The sequence below is a fragment of the Phoenix dactylifera genome, chromosome 5 (genome assembly GCF_009389715.1).
Source record: "Phoenix dactylifera cultivar Barhee BC4 chromosome 5, palm_55x_up_171113_PBpolish2nd_filt_p, whole genome shotgun sequence".
Taxonomy (NCBI): Eukaryota; Viridiplantae; Streptophyta; class Magnoliopsida; order Arecales; family Arecaceae; genus Phoenix; species Phoenix dactylifera.
This window is the reverse complement of record NC_052396.1, coordinates 584,367-601,810: the sequence shown is the minus strand read 5'-3', so window position 1 is coordinate 601,810 and position 17,444 is coordinate 584,367. Positions and strand designations below refer to the sequence as shown.

The 17,444-nt window shown below is 37.8% G+C and overlaps 1 protein-coding gene and 1 non-coding gene across 2 annotated transcripts; one reads left to right on the top strand and one right to left on the bottom strand.

Annotated features, from left to right (window-relative positions):
• Positions 1-3,162: 3,162 nt before the first annotated feature.
• LOC103720995 (ruBisCO large subunit-binding protein subunit beta, chloroplastic) lies at positions 3,163-13,839 on the bottom strand. Its single transcript, XM_008810998.4, has 15 exons — positions 13,633-13,839; positions 8,130-8,384; positions 7,893-8,018; positions 7,044-7,181; positions 6,849-6,944; positions 6,370-6,612; positions 6,041-6,275; positions 5,725-5,894; positions 5,568-5,645; positions 5,405-5,476; positions 5,210-5,314; positions 4,891-4,983; positions 4,702-4,794; positions 3,517-3,640; positions 3,163-3,420 (listed from the first exon to the last, which is right to left on the bottom strand). Exons 2-15 carry the CDS (start codon positions 8,379-8,381, stop codon positions 3,407-3,409), a joined length of 1,839 nt encoding a protein of 612 aa, XP_008809220.2. The 5' UTR covers positions 8,382-8,384; positions 13,633-13,839; the 3' UTR covers positions 3,163-3,406.
• Positions 13,840-17,339: 3,500 nt separating this feature from the next.
• On the top strand, positions 17,340-17,410 carry TRNAG-GCC. Its single transcript has one exon. It is a non-coding gene; the product is annotated as a tRNA-Gly (tRNA).
• The last annotated feature ends 34 nt before the right edge of the window (positions 17,411-17,444 follow it).

The following is a 17,444-nucleotide window of genomic DNA, read 5'->3' as shown; positions in this document are numbered from 1 at the left end:
AATGGTTGAGCTTTTAGCAGGTGGTGACGTTGTTCTCTATGACATTTCAGCTGAGAAATTATGAGGAAGATCGAGCCAATATGAACTTTTCTGTTCTTGGTGCAACTTTTTTTTAGCAGTTGTTACAACTTCGTCGGGTGGTTTTCCCTTTCATCTCTCCTCTTTGTTACTAATGCTAGCAACAAGAACAATAAATTGAACTAGGTTCTACCATGAAACCTTTGATGCTCGTAATGGATGGACTTTCTGAAAACTTTTTTTCTTTTTTCATTCTTTTCCCTTTTTTTAAACAATCCATGAAAATCTTTCAGATGGTCTTGCCCCCTACCTATCCATTTTGCTGCTACTAAAACAGCAAAAACTGGCTCCTAGAAATGATTGCGTTGGTTATTTCTTGAACCCTGGAAGCCATAGTTTGCTTTAGAGAGAGAATTCTTCCATCAATCATTCAAGGAGAAAAGAGACGTGATATTCCCCCACTTTGGTGATTTGCTCCACTCATTATTAGTCAAGTCACTTCCATTTGACACCAAGGGTCCGAAGCTTTCTAATTTCATTGGAATATTCTGTTTTGTTTGATGGGAAGTATGAGCCATCATGAACAATGCGAACAATTATGATATATTATGGGAGCAACTGTAGCCATTGCTTTCGCTAGAAAATGGAAGGATGTGGTGCTTGATTTGTTATCATGCAAAAGAAAGGGAACCATGACTTCCAGACCAGTAGAAGCCCTTGTGAAAAGACCATATTTCTTTATCTCATAGATCCCATCATTCATCTTATGATACTTAGCTTGACAGTTTCTGTACAAGGAATATAATAAGCTCGACTTGTTGATTGGTCTTCATCTCTCGTTCGATAATTCCGCATCAAAAGTGGAATATTAATTAGGATTACCATGAGCTATCGAGGCCCTCAAAACACTATCGGATGATCGCCTCAAGAAGGATGGTGGTATATATCTTATGTCCACAATCTAGTGGAAATTGCGTTAAAGATTGCAATCTCACTTAGCTTGTTGATAGCTGTTGGTGGGATGGGTTTCATGCATTTGGCTTCATAGGACATATGTCTATCAGATAACATGTGCTTAATATTATATAATAGCTATTCCGTAACATGTAGCTGTAAGCTAGGTGACAAACAAAATATAATACTTGATTGATATCAGGAATAGTTCCAAAAGAGTGGATTAGGTTACCTACTTCATGAACAGGGCCTCCAAATCCTTGAATGCTGGATCAAGTTCTTACATTGGACTTTGAAAACAGTTAAGAAATTAAAGGTCTTTATCCAGCTCTTTCTTTATAGGTTGATGATTGAGAAAAATCCAAACACTGATGCAAAACCGTTCGTACGGTAAATGGTAGCAAATAAAAAAGAGGGGGGGTCGTAACTAATAAGTTTACAAATATGGTTTTATGTTCTAGGTCGGTTATAACTTTGGTCATAGGTATATCTGCTGTTTTCTTTGACAATAGTATGGTTTTACATTCTGCTGTTCAAAAGGAGAATAGCTAGTGGTACAAGCAAGAAAGTTTGAGAATTGGAAGATTTCAACTTAACATCTGGCCTCCATCAGGATGCTGGAAAATGGTATCATTTGTTCTATAGCCTATTGCCTGCATGCATCCTTGAGAGAGAGAGAGAATTCAAACTAATTGAAAGGACTATGGAGTAGAGAGGGAAGCTAAGACTAGAGGTGCAACTTAAGCAGGATGAACCCACACGATTTACTCAATTCCATGAGTTAGCTGACAACTTGTCCTAATAGTCGCATCCCTCGGACTAGCAACTAAAGATTTTTGATTCAAATCTTGATAGCAATGCATCCTCAAGTGTTTGGATTTGATTGCTTAAGTGTGAGTAGGTCTTCTTCACTTTTTACTCCAAAAAAATTTTACAAGGAGGCTCCAAATTAGTCTCCACTGGAAGTAATCTAGAGCTAACTATAGGAAGATTAAATTGATACCGTGACCCAGACTAATCCGACAAAAATTTGGAACAAGGTTGGGTTTTATCTTGGTTCCTCTTCATTATCATACAAGGGATATGATCATATGGAGAGGGAAAACTATGGTGAACTTGGAAAGGGCAAACTAATCTCATGGCGGCTTCATCCGATTCACGTAGCGGTGAAGCTAACCATGCAGCATTTGAGAGGCGTATACAGCTTACAGCACGTGTAAGTGCAATTTGCCTACGTGCATCAACCTGCAGCACTGATCTCACTCTACACCAAATGTTTTGAAACAAACTCCAGTTATTTCCTCTGCTGTTATCGATCCCAATTTTACTTTGAAGCATATTACCAACTCTTAGCATCCTTCAGATTAAAGCATGCAAGTCGACTGGACCTTAAAAGAGCATGCAAGCACCGGAACCAGAAGGTGGACCCCTTCAGGGTTGCTTCTTCTTGGTGGCCATCCGAGTTGGTTTACAATATGGTCGCATGCATCTGATGGCGTAATATAATTTGGTGTAAATTATTTCCAATCTTTGCACTTAATGATGATTCAAGGGGTCCTGTCTCTTGCAAGTTGTAACAAAGAGTTAATCATGAACAAGTGGATCAAATTCTCACCAAAAACCAAACAAAAAGAAAAAGAAAAAACCCACCTCAAGACATGTTGTATCAGACGCCAATCCAGAAAATCTTGATTGGTGATCCCAAGATAACTCGCTTTGTTCCATCAGCCATCAACCTGCGACTGCCAGAAGCAAAGATGATCTCCATAGCTGCTTCATTTGTGAAAACCAGGTGATCTGGGCATAGATTTGCTCTTCACACCGAGTCCTTGGTTTTAAGTCTTGGAGGTGCATCTTGGATGTCTGAAAGAATTCATGTCTTGGATAACTAGAGCAGTTTTCTTTTTTCTTTCTTTTTTTTTTTTTTGCGATAAACCCGGCAAAACAATTTTCAGTGATCAAACACCAATCTTTAATTGGTCATTTAGCACTTATCTTTGCCGCAACACTTACCGGCTTTTTACTTACTCAAGGATCATAGGACACCCTAAACAGCACCAAGGGAAGAACAAATAAAATTCTACAGAATAAACAAGGCCGCCGGAAAGGATCATTTGATGCTTCCTCAATTTACATGCCAACTATAACATCACCACTTAATTTGGCATCTTTCTTGATCAAATCCAAGGATTGAAAAAAAAAGGTGTTCTTTTTTATATCAAAGCTAAATTTGGTTCCTCGAAGACAGTACAAAATGGTGCAGCCAGATTAATGACATTCGCATGCCGCTGCAAGAATTTCAGAATGCTAACGTAACCTCACCCTCTCATGCATGCGTAAAACAATGCGTGAATTAGGCATACAAAAAGAAAAAACCAACATCGCAGTTACTACCCAGGCAGGAGTTTTCCTTTCCCTGGTATCCATAGCATAATTAGTAGCCATATCCTGGCAGGAAACCAAAAACAAGACCATTAGCATGCTATTTTTAATAACAAACGAACTGGGATAACAAAAAGTATAACAACACTTCGAAGGTACAACCTGAATTGTCCATCGGATTCCCAGCAGGCACTGGCTCTGGCTCTTTGATGTCAACCACGACAACATCTGAAGTAAGGAATGTTCTTGCAACTGATGCTGCATGCTCCAGGCAGCACCTAACCACCTGATTTTATCAAAGAGAGATGGATTTAACATTTCAAATCTTTCTAGATGGGTTCTAAAATATAATGCATTGCTGCAAGAGATCTATCAACCAATTGTTGCAAGATGAGGAAACTAAACTTCATGTCCAAAACATCTGACCCTTTGCTACCATTGAAGTCATCCATTACTTGTCTGACCCAAAGAATGATTAAAAACTTGAAGATGTTTCAGGCCCAAAGAATGATTAAAAACTTGAGGATGTTTCAGGTTGGTGGAATCACCATATTTGACAGCAGAAAACCCAAAAATCAGAAAGAGCTACAACGGTAGCTAACAATAACTACAATACACACCACAAATACAATTTAAAACAATTGAAAATAAATCATAATTTAATCAATCATGGAAGTTCCGACAAAATATGCCTTCTAACTTCATGCCACAATTTAGTTTTAATTGATGAAGGCTAAACCAAGGAAAATAAAAGGGAAGCTCTTCTAGGAAGAGCATAGAGAGCTAACAAGAGCACCCAAGAAGGCAGTTTCCCAAAACATGCAAGATTCAAAGCTTAGGCACTATTCGGAAACTTGCACTGGTTGTAAGCGAACCCCAGCTGCACTTATTTGAAGTTATTTGGGCCCCATTGCAGCATGTCATCCCACAGCTGAATAGGCTGCAAGACAAACTGCAGCAAGAGAGGGACCCTTATGACTTCCACCCACCACATCAGGTGTTATTAACGCGGTTGCAGCCAATTTCTGTTAAACAAACGATAGAAAGCATGTTGCTGCAACTGCAGTCCCCGCAAACCAAACACTAGATTTGTAACTCCAAATCCAGAGTTCCACCCTGATGTAAACCCAACTTTAGGTAAGTGAGACTTACAGGAATCCAAACAGCACCATCTTATCACGTAGATATCCTAGGGAAAAGTATTGCAATTAACACCATTCCATTGTTTTGCCTAGTCTACAAGTCACGTCACCATTTCATGAAAACAGACCAGTAAGGTGGATGTTGAGAAACAACATGCAAGTGACAAGTAAGAACAAAAGCATGACTAAAAGAACAAGAACCAACCTTAGTGGGGTCAATAATTCCAGAAGCCATCAAATCTTCATAATTTCCAGTTGCAGCATTATAACCAAATTTGAAATTGTCACTTGAAAGTACCTGAAACAATGGACAGAAGTCAAAGCCCCAAACAAACAGCACAGCAAAATAATTATCAGAACAGCAATTTAGATGTTTCAGGTAAGAACTTAATACCTTCTCAATGACAACACTTCCATTTACTCCAGCATTTTTTGCAATCAATTTTAATGGGTAACTCAGAGCCCTTTTTACTATATCAGCTCCCACCTGCAATCCGTTCAGACCAACATGAGGTGGAGACTCGAGTCGCAGTGACAAGTTGTTGTCCAACGATTGAAGTTTTTACAGACTTTTTGTTGCCGCATTACCAATATCTCATTTCCTCTTTCTTTTACACGTGAGTGAAAGGAAAAAAAATCTAGAGTACATGAATGATGATGGATGGTACAAAATTGAAAGGGAATGGAGAGCGGGGGATGGACATATCGTTGACCTTTTGTTCATCGTTTTCGAGAGTATCTTTGATGGCATCAACCTTTGCTGCAAGCCTCAAAAGGGTACAACCACCACCAACAACAATACCTTCCTCCACAGCTGCCTGTGCATGAATTGCAAAAAGTCAAGAAAATATTTAACAAAGCCATAAACCAGGGGTTTGAAACACAACTCCTTGCCTAGTAGAACATACCTTGGTAGCATTTAGAGCATCTTCAACTCTTAATTTCTTCTCTTTAAGTTCTGTCTCTGTTTGGGCACCAACCTGCTCATGTTCAAGAAGAACATAATTACTCTTCTGTTACAGTAATTAATTATCAGCATATCAGTGAAATATGTCCACAGACATCAAATACCTGAACGACAGCAACTCCACCGGAAAGCTTCGCAATCCTCTCATTTAATTTTTCCTTTTCATATTCCTGCTCGGCAGCCTGAGAGTAGAGATTCATGTTATTTAGGCCATCTAATAGGTTTCCAACAAACAATTTAGCCCGAGAATAGAAATCAAACCTCGATCAGATTACGGATTTGTGCAACCCGTTTGGTTACTTCTTCTTGAGTGCTACCATCACCAACTATCGTGGTTGAATCTTTGGTTAGCACAACTTTAGCAGCAGTACCCAAAACCTCCTTGTCAGCTTTATCCAGGGAAAGCCCAACCTCATCTCTTATTACAGTTGCTGCACACAACAATAGCTGGTCAGGATCTCTGATGAAATGAAGAAAATTACTGATAGAAAAGTGCAGTGTAGATTTAAAAGCATCACTAAATTACATTTTCACTAAAGATTTAGAATCATTTTTTTTAAAAAAAAAAAGGTCCAACCTCCAGTAAGGATGGCGATATCATCAAGGTATTGACTTTTGCGTTCTCCAAATCCAGGGGCTTTAAGTGCAGCAATCTTCAATGCACCTCTGAGCTTATTGACAACAAGGGTAGCAAGAGCTTCCTGCTCAATATCTTCGGCAATTATCAAGATGGGATATCCCCCTCTAATTGCATCTTCCAAAACATTGATAAGATCTCTCGCATTTGTAATTTTCTTGTCTACGAGAAGCAACTGAAAGAGCAAAAGTCATAAATTAAGACAGTGATATCAACAAAAATGCAAGCAGAGAGATAAGCCACAGAGGGTGAGTATACTAACTACAAACCTTGCAGTTCTCATATTCAACTGACATTTTCTCGCTATCTGTTACAAAGTATGGAGAGATGTAACCACGATCAAATTGCATGCCTTCTACAACGTAAAGGCTATTCTCGGCACTTTTCCCCTCTTCAAGTGTAACCACCCCTTTCCTACCCACCTTACTCATAGCATCAGCTATCATGTTTCCAATCTCATAGTTGTTTCCAGCACTGACTGCAGCTACATCAGCAAGTTCACTGTCTTCAACCTGCAATATTGAATTTCATGCACCGGTACAATTATGTGCACATTAACCACAGAAATTAAAACCTAATGCTGGCTGAGCAGCCCATTCACTTGTGTGGAAACTGTTGGAAAGAGCTAAAAAGCTACAAGGCTATGTATAACATTATTTAACCAGAACTGCTATCAAAGTGCTAGAAGCAATGTTAGAACTGAAATGTGTTATATCTGATAATTTCTCTTCAGGCACCCTAAGCATACCACTTTTGACATTAGCTTGAGTTCAGCAACTAGAGATTTGGCTGTTTTCTCAATACCTCGGGTGATCTGAACTGGGTTTGCACCTGCTGCAACCACCTGCATAAATCACAAGGTTTATCAGGTAATAGCGCAATATCCATCCAAGATCCACTTATGAAAACTGGAATATCAGATGGAGAGGAATATGTCACAAACCTTAACACCTTCCGCAATCAAACCTTGAGCAAGAACAACGGAAGTAGTAGTCCCATCCCCAGCCAAGTCGTTGGTCTTTGCAGCAGCTTGCCGTACCAACTTAGCCCCAATGTTTTCCACAGGATCTTCTAGTTCAACCTAAACGCACCATAATAAGAGAGGTGGATTTTTAAACCAATGATCAGAAAAGAAACATCGAGACCTACATCAGTTTCAGCATTTAAAATGTCCCATATGCAGGCAATAAAGTCAGGATGTTTCAGCAGCGATGTTTTAAGTTTCATTAAGATACTAAATTTCCAAGCGAAAGGATTGACGAGAAATTTCAGAAATCAGAGACAAAAACTGCAACAGTGCACGATGAATTAGGGAGCATCAGTTACAAGGAATTGAGAATTAATAAGCTAAAAAGAGGGGTGCTCCTCCAATCCCCACCCCTATTCACTGAATAAAGAAAAGAAAAAGAAGAAGGCCAGTAACAAATGATAGTTACACGTGGACATTCTTCTAACAAAACCACATCACAAACCATCAACATGCACATCCGTCTGATCCCTTTCTAAATATGGGTATTTGGAACAAAAATAGAAGGAAGCAGAGAACACAATAGATGAACAAATCATTGATCCTACAGTCTTCTTAAGTAGAGCATAATGCCTCTATTTACTCCAACTGCAATGATAAAATATAGGCCCAAAATTGTGCTTAATGAGAGTGTGTGAATCCCCAGAATTTTCACATAAGACTGATTAAAAGTTATGCATATATCTCTGATGAAACATAACAACAGAATATACAAGTTAAAAACCTTAAATAGTAAGGGATAACAAAACTTATCAGATACACTACCTCTTTGGCAACAGTGACACCATCATTGACAATTTTTGGCGACCCATATTTGCTCTCCAGAACAACATTCCTGCCCTTTGGGCCAAGAGTGACCCCCACAAGGTCTGCAAGCTTATTAACTCCTGTCTGGTACAAGTAAATGAATTAAATGCACGTGAGTAACACATCACTGGAGTGGAGAATAAAGCATTATCACAACATTAAAAGCTTATAATATATTTTTCAAAAAATGTTTACTTGCAGCTTCTTAATGGCAGACCCATCCTTGTTGAAGTACAACTCCTTGGCCATTGCCCTGATACCAGAGTTACATCTTTTCTGCAGGTGCAAGTTCTGCCTCCTGCCACTTAGAGAACTAGAAGATGAGGAAGCAAGAGAAGAGAGCTTAGAGAACTTTTGAGCAGAAGCTGAGAGCTTCCTGTCAGTCACAAAACTGCTGGGAGCAGCCACAGAGCCAATTGTAGACATGGTGCTGAAAGTTGAAGCCATTTTCTGTTCAACAGAGCACAAAGGCATATTAGTTGTCCAACAATGTCACAATGACAATGGGGGGAAGGGGAACAAGAAAAGAATGCCTTTATAAACCCAGGAAGAATATAATGCAGAGATTCTCAAATGTTTTCATGACAAAAGGTTTCATACCAAGGGTAACTAACAGGACAACGGAAGTAAAGCGCTGTTACCTTAGAACTTCAGAAATTTAGATTTAGATTTATAAAATTTTTGGCACACAGGGACACTCACTGATACTTCCATGACACTTGTTAACCCACCATCGCACCAAATTATAACTGGATCATCTTTTCACGACCTCTCTTAACGCTTGAAGGAAGAGGTGTTCAAGTCTAACACTGCATCTAATACAACTCATTGGTAAATCAATTGGTGGGCAGCTAGTTTAGCTGAATATGCATCAGATATGTCCATTCTTATGCATACACACAATGGGGTTTTGAAGGTTACCACTAGACAATTGACACCTCATGACTAGAACATCACACATTCAGCTAGCTCTTGGAAAAACAAGATACATTTCTACAATCCTTGATTTTTCGCATAAATATTTTAGCTAACCAGTATGGGAGGCCTGATTCCATGACTACCAAGAAAATATTTGTAAAATAAATTTGCAGGAATGTGATGTAATATCAACTGCATTGACCTCTTCCAATTTGGCTAAATTTTGGATTGTAAGATCATGCTCAGGTATTCTTGATAGAAAACAGCATTGACCAACTACCACCAACATAATATAAGACTATGTCTTAAGTTGTTGTGATAATAACATGCGATGTCTTAATTTGTTGTGATAATAACATGCAATTCATAATTGTTGTTATAATAACATGTGATGACCTAATTTGTTTTGATTATAACATCTGACTGTACAAGCTAAATACAGAAATAATTGAGAATATTAACAATCTAAGATAAACGTATGGCAAAACCAGGAAGGAATGAGTAAGAAATATACCTATATTAGAGGACATAGGAATTGCATCAATTAAAGACAAAGTGATGTAGATCAGTGGGATGGTATGAATATGCACATCGAACATTTGAGGTAGCTCCAATAAGGAGGGAAATTTCAACTTTTTTGAAGGATGTAGGAAAAGGAACTATGATAATATAAAAGAAAGTAGTGACAGACAACGGAGAAAGGCTTGAAATAGCAACAGAGATAGTTATACAAGAAAATTTGTCAAACGAGGATTCTTTAAACAAAGCCAAAATAGTCAGAATAAGGCCTGACATTGTTATAACAAATGGCTCATTCTTCATCATTCTCCTGAAAGCAAATATTCAACTATTTAATCAAACTAATGTTTGCATACCAAAATCAAAATCAAACTATTATGCACACTAAAATTTCCATCTATAATTTCTACCAAATAGGAGGCTCAGAGACAATGAGAAAATTTGAGCAGGGAGACATTAGCATCTGCAATTGACTGGCATCACCATGTTTTTAACGTCAACAAGATTCATACAGCTGAGCGTAGCTTCAGTACAAAAAATTCTAGAAATGGGCATGCCTGTGTAGATTCTTATTGTGAGAACCGACCCAAATCTATTTTGAACTAAAGACCACAGGCTCAGCCGACTCCTATTTAAAATTCAAAAAAAAAAAAGATAGCACTAGAATAGAGGAGCGATCACAATCCTCTGCCCTGCACCTCTGCTGAGCAGATAAGGCTACAGCAATCATGGCCGGTGTGGACTCCACGAGACTAGTATGGAGCGGCTGCCTGGCCATTCGGGCCGTCATCGATTTTCAGGTGGGGAGTGAAATTGCAATTTTTATCCCACCAAAAACAATTTTCATTTAATCCCTTCTTCCCCGGTTGATCAAGCTATCCTTGAGTCTCTGGTACCTTATTCCACCTCTTCTTCCTCATCTTGGGTGGCCACTGTGCTGCTACAACCGAGTTCCACCGCCCAAAAACCCATCCATCTCTCTTAAAATCCATGTTCACTTTGTTTCTCCTATTCTGAGATCCACCACTAGAATCCCTCTGCAATGCACCATCTTCAACCAAGGTTCAACCCCATCGTTGCTCGCAGGTGAGCCTCTAGCCCTCTCACAGTCTTTGTGGTCGAGGAGGCTGCCGCCGAGGCAGCTTGAGACACTGCTCCTCTCCTCCTCTCTTGCTCTGTTTTCTGTGCACACGGTTGGACCACCGCTACACAGCAAGGGCCGCAACCACCACGCCGAGAACCTGCACTACCCTGGCCCTCCCTCTCCCTCTTCTCACCTCCTTCGTGTGGTTCTTCAATGAGCAAACCTGAACCCAAGCCCCATCCCTCTGTTTCTCGGCCAAAACGAGACTTTTTTTCTCTATTTTTTCTATTCCCGTAGGTCGTTGCCGCAGTGGCCATCGCCTCCACCGATTCTCCAGTCTCATCACCATGTTGCCAGATCACTGGCACCCCCTAGCCTCTCCTCTTCCTCTTTTCCCTCCATCTTCATCATCTTCTTCTAAATTCCTTCATTTTCTTTCCATTTTCATTTTGCTATAAATTTTGTTTTTCTCTCCCTACTTGTTTTCTCTTCTCTGACTCGTGGACCGGATATAGTGATTTATCCATGTCACGACGGATCAAACCCAGGCCCTAGATGAACCCAAACCGGTCTCTCTCTCCTTTCTATCTATGTTGGTTGGCCCAGACCGAGCCTAATTTTCTTTAATTAGTCTATTTTTTCTTTAATGGATAAATTAGATCTAACCTAGAAACTTTAATCCGATTAGGTGAAAACCAAGATCTAGATATCGAGAAGGCATAATCCAGACCGATCCTTTTACATTTAGGTAACCACGAATTCCATCTCATTGTGAAATACCTGTGTTAGTGTTAGGTGTTGATTAATTGTTAGATCTAAGAGGTGGTCGAGACCTCTAGATGTGAGGCTAGATTTGGTGGTTTGGATGTAGATTGAAACCTACCATGGAAAGTTATATGATGCCTTATAGAAGTCTAATAAGATAGTTATTTTAGATTTTTGGATGATTTTTCTGATTGGTGAATTTCGAGAGATTTTAGAGCACAAATTGTAAGTAAGTTACCTTTACCCCTAGTGTTCTATCATGCACATGATCTGATCTTCATTATTTAAAAATTAATCTATTGCTATTATATCTTGTTTAAATTAAGTATTATATGTGTTTTGCATGAAAATGATTTGTAAAATATTGGATCAAGTATAACATGATTTACTTGGACATGAATTGTATTTCATTGCATCAATAAATGTGTTGATATTGTATATATTATGTATTGATTTGCTACTCTCTAGTCTGACTATAATAATAGGGGTTCAGGATTTAGTCTTCTTCTGGACCTTCAATAGGGCGATCATTAGTGCATGCCGGCTGATGGCATATTCTAAACAGGAGCAAGTTTTCTTTCGAGCCTAGCTGGTTAGGGTTGATCATTGGTACATGCTGATGGAAGCATGTTTTTCAATATGATTTCGGAACTAATTTCCTTCCGAGCCTCCAGTGGGGCAACCACTAGCGCATGACCGATGGATGGCATGTTATAGTCAAGATCTAGTATCTTTCAGAGCTTGCCACAGGCTGATCATGGCCATAGTCGTAAAGACTAGGAGAGTAAGAATGGATGGTCCATCCATATTCGGTTTCAAAATTTATTTTCGCCAAACACATTATATATCTTGAAATCTATGTTGATATGTTTCATGTATAAATTGGCATATTTTTATTCATAAAAAATCATGCAAATTGAATATTTATACTTTTTGTACAATATATTTGATCCAAACTAGAGATTTTGGTAACTTAGTGAGCCTGCGAAGTTCATTCTCTCTCTTTTATTTTTTTCGAATGTAGAGAAATAGACAAGGCTTGAGATCGAGAAGTGAGGATCTTAGGATCTAGAAGATATTTGATTAGTTTTTCTTTGAATAAATTGATTATACTTATCCTTATTCATTATTATTAAGTGATTGTAGAATATTTCTTTTGAATAATTACATTAGATTATTTGTTTCTACCACTACCTAAGTTTGGAATGACGTGAATAGGTATAAATCAAAAGGCAGGCCTTGCATGTTTTGTGGAGTTAAACCCTATGAATGTGCGGTCATCTATCACGTGCTCGGCTCAGGCCATCAGGTCAGGACGTGACACTTATCATTCTAGAACTTGCAACCCATATATTCCAAATGTTAGCATCCTGACTCCCAAGCAATATAATCTTATTAATTCTAATAGAACATTGTCATAAATATTCTATTAAACAACTACACATATTAACTTTTGCACTGAAATTCAAAATCTTCCATTTGTACATCTCCAGGATATTAAATCAATGCATGATGAAGTCATCATTTTGGTTTCAAACTTAGCCCTTTTTTACTTTAAAAAATTGTCCATTACGTTTCCAAGCTGCATCATCCAGAATAACCAACATCTTTCAGATTGACAATTGCTACTCTTTCATGCCTCAAATTTATATCAAAATTTTATTTTTAACAAAAAGAAGTTTAACTATATAAGCTAGTTCATGTTGCTGCAGTAAAACTTAGTACCTACAAACATAGCTGTCAAAAAGCCTCTATCTTTCTTCACACTTTTAAACCAATCCATTAAAAACTGATATAACTCACAAGATATGCATATCATGTATAGAAATCAGAACGTCGTCACCCCTAGCACACCTATCTCTAAAATTCCAGGCTTCACCTGAATTTTTCCCTATTATAAGGAACTGCAGCATAAAATCATAGCTCTGACGCCAGAAACCAATCCGAAATCTTCCCAAGTGTCCAAGACACGGTCTTTCTTAATTTATTCTGACAAGTGACAGACGGCCAACAGAGTAAAGCATGTATCTAAAGCTCTTTCCCCGTTGTTGCACTCTAGCAGCAATCCTATTCTAAAGTCCGTAAATTTTCTCTTCTTTTTAGTGACTTCCTCTTTATATAGACCCACTTAAAAGCCAACCCATCCAAAAACATATATAAATTGTAAATATTTCTCGTAAATTTCCCCTTATTATGAACTACTGCAACATAATCCGATCCGTTTCATTTTTTTCTCAGAAACCAACTCAATACCTTCACGGGATATCCAAGATCCGATCTTTTTCATTTTTTTCTCAGAAGCACCGAAACAGCAACGGAGCAAATGCATCTCAAACTCAAAACCACAATCCCACTCCCAATAAGAACCCAAATAGGAGGAGAAAATGAGATTGGAGAGAAGGAGAATGGTACCTGAGAAGAGCTGCGGAGTTCTAGGGTTTGGTGGGGTTGTTGGCCGATAAGGTTCCCTTCAAAGATTGGCGAGAAACTCCGGCGAAAAGGGGAAAAGAGGGAGGAAGAGATGAGGTTTTACAGAGGAGAGGGTTTTAGGGCCTGGCCCTCGTGAAGGTTCGGAACGATCTCGGCCGTTGGACTTGGAATGCGTCCGGTTGCGTCGGCTCTTTTGGAACAATCTAGAAGGCAGGGATGGAGATCGTGCTCTTTTGCTTTTTATGCCTCTTCGAATCTCGAGCGTGATTCGCATGCGCGGATGCGCCGATTCTGTGTGCTTTCTTCTTTTCTTTTTTGTTTTTTTATTTTCCTTAAAACTGAAATAGTATAAATTAAATATTAACATATTCATATCTATATTTATATTATTTGACAAATATAAACAAAAATATAAAGATTAGCCGGATACAAAAATTTATATCAATATTAGTTTTCAACAGATACTAATACAAATCGAATATCAAAATATAAATATAAATACGAATATAAATTAGATAATTAAATTTTATGATTACTGAATCAAAAATATGACTAAATAGATAATAAATTAAGTTAATAGTAATATTAATATAGTCATTTATTTTTTTAAAAAGCTCATGAATGCTATATAAAATTAAATAGGATTACAAATGGAATCGAATATTCGGATACTAATCGAATACTTATCTATCTAGATTCTTTTTTTTTTTGATAAATATAGATAAGAATATAGATATTAGTCGAATGTTCAAATTTTCATTCATATCTTAATAGTTTTCGATATGAAAATAAATTCTAACAAATATTATCCGATCCACTTTTCCTCCTAAAATTTAGTGATAAATTTGAACAAATCTTATAAAGTCATGCTTTTCTATTATGTCTGATTACCATACTTAGCATAAAGCCGTCGAAATCAAGATAGATTCATCACACGCTTAGAATGTGAACATTAGGGGAAGTCCAAATAAATGCTTGGTAAAAAGGAATACATAAAACCAATTCCAAGCAATTATGTACTTTGTCTCTTCTAAAAAGAAAACCAATACGAAATGACGGGCATTTAGAAGATAGTAAGGCCATCGTAGTTCACTTTGATCATGAATAATGAAATTTAAATGAGATTATTAATCATGATATAGATGGAACATCAATCCAAGCTATGGGTACTCAAGCCAAATAAGTTCACGATAGTAAAATATGCCTATGTACAAAAGTGAATTACAAGCACACTAAAATAATAAATAACAATAATGATGATGATGATGATGATGATGATGATGATAATATTAATATTAATAATAACAACAACAATAGGTGCCAGCTAAATCGTTGAATGTATTAGAATAAATCGATAAATAATTAGTTATTGTGGTCCGCTTAAACCCAATTCCTTCAAATGCCTACATCTCTTTGTTGCCCTTTGTTTTTTCCTAATTAACTCCAGGCTCGAGTTCATCAATTGGCCCAAATGTTTGTAGAGGTCAAAATCCGATGCCACTGCCCATAACAACTCGGTCCAAAATCTATCCAATTTTGGCATACGACTAAAATCTAATTATAAGTACCACGATCGGTCCACACGTAGCCTCAATCTATGATCAGCCCCAATGGATCTATGATGTAGTGTCCCCTAGTTCTCATAAATTATAAGCTGGGTCCGATACCATTTTGTAATAATCTATGACCTTATCCAAAAAAGCTAGTTGGAAGATATTATTTAAGTTCCTTGACCGCGTATAAGTATCCAAATTTATCCGGTAAATAACCGATCTGGAACTAAACACACGCCAACACGGATCCTCATACTACCATATGAGAATTGAGATGAAGATCTAATCTAAGAGGATCTTCCTCGTGATCCATGAACTTTCACATTTTTCAATAGGATAGGGTCAAATTTATATAAATTAGCCTGGCCAAATCTTTGGATCAGTATATGCTGCGTTAGCTTGACAAGAGCACCTAATTTAGGTCCTGTTTGGATGCACTGTGTTTCCATAGTATGTTATAGGAATTGGACGATTCAGAGGAATTTTCAACCAAAAAGGAATGCCTTTCTTACAGGATAAATGGAATGATTGCACGAAAAATAAAAGATATACTAATTTTTATTTTTTTTTGCTCCCACAGTTTGCATGACAGGCCACTTGCACCCCTATCTTAACACAACTCTATCTGCGCTGTTGCTCCCCTCCATCTACACACCTTGAGTTATTTTTGTATAAATTTATATTGATTCAAAAAAATAATAAAGTTATATTATAATTATTTGCATATTTTAAATAATTGCTTACTGACGCCATTAATAAAAAAAATCTAAAGGGAAGAGTATTGTTGATAAAACAAGCTGGATTGAAAGGTATAACTAAGAATAGTGATTCTTAAGGGATAAATATATAATATTTCTAAGATTTTGCAAGAGGAAACTATATATCAGTTATTTTTCAATCTCAAGTAATGTGATGATTAGCACATCAAGGGCAAAGAGCATTTAAGAAAAATTGATTATTCTTGTCAATAGCCAACCTAATAAAGATCAATATATGTGCTTCAATGTATGGCTTTTGCTCATGATACTGTCATGAAATATACTAGTAAATTGTCCGCTATATAAACCGAATATCGGTGATTGTTTGCAGGAAGTTGAAAAGCAAATTGCATTGCAACACATAATTTACCATACATGATCTATCTTGAATTTTTTTGGCGATCCAAGGAGCATGCACTGTTTAATTATATTGGATACTCGAGATAGCTTTCACATTTTCTTTCTACATTGTGTCCAATGACCAATGTTTAATTATATTGCACTGTTTGAGAAAGCATCTAGATTTCATCATTTGGATCCCTCCAAGCTATCTCGGACCAACTTGCAAACCATCGGTAGACAAATTACCACCATGCAAGTTCCTTCAAGCCATCATGTAGGGAACACCTCCATGACACCCTTCCTTTAGGCATGAACAATATGTTTGTCTATTGGGCTCCATTAATGGATGTGAGGACATCCATATTGCCCATTGCTTTCCTGCATGCAAAGATTTAGAAGCCAATCTTGTTCAATGAAAAGAAGCAGTTTAGATCTGGAAGGGCGGATCTTGCGCATAGGGTGGACGCTCCCTACTCTGTGATGTCCGACGGATGGCAGGTGACTGCAGATCCTTCAAAGCCATACATGTGTATCTGGGGGCTTTGCTCATTACTCATGGCAGTTTGAAGGATTTCGTCCCTCAACTCACTAGCAATCGGAGCCTCGTCCGTTTCAACCGCTGTTTCACCTCCCAAAAAGCTAAGTTGGCTTGACAAAAAGTAAACTAGACAAAAGGGTACCACTCCATAAGAATAGATTCACCAGGCACTCAAAATTCTCAAATCCCTGGACGTGGGGAAATAGAAAGGAAAGAGCAAGTTCCTTGAACCATTGTAGTACTATTCACTCGGTGGCATCATACACGACATAGCACGCTGGAGATTTGGTTTGGAGGAACCAAGCGGATATTCCCCAACCACTTGGGGAGCTTTTTTTTTCTTTTTTTTTTGGCTGTACTTATTTACATTTAGTATGATGTACCGATGTGCCAAAAAAAATAAATAAATAAATAAAAAATCTTGGTCATGTGTTTTGAGAAATAAACTAAAAACTTCCTTCTCCTTTATAAGGAGAGATCTCTCACAAAAAGCACCAAGCACCGGTGGTCTAGTGGTAGAATAGTACCCTGCCACGGTACAGACCCGGGTTCGATTCCCGGCTGGTGCAAGATTTTTTTTATACTTTTTTCAGGCGAGATGAC

Bases quoted from the DNA above. Each gene is read 5' to 3' on its own strand.
- LOC103720995 (XM_008810998.4), bottom strand. From the start codon at position 8,381: ATGGCTTCAACTTTCAGCACCATGTCTACAATTGGCTCTGTGGCTGCT. The intron at 7,182-7,892 runs GTAGTGTATCTG...TGGTGCGTTTAG, and splicing joins GTGTCACTGTTGCCAAAGAG to GTTGAACTAGAAGATCCTGT. The intron at 4,795-4,890 runs GTATTAAGTTCT...CCATTGTTTCAG, and splicing joins GAAGTGTTGTCATTGAGAAG to GTACTTTCAAGTGACAATTT.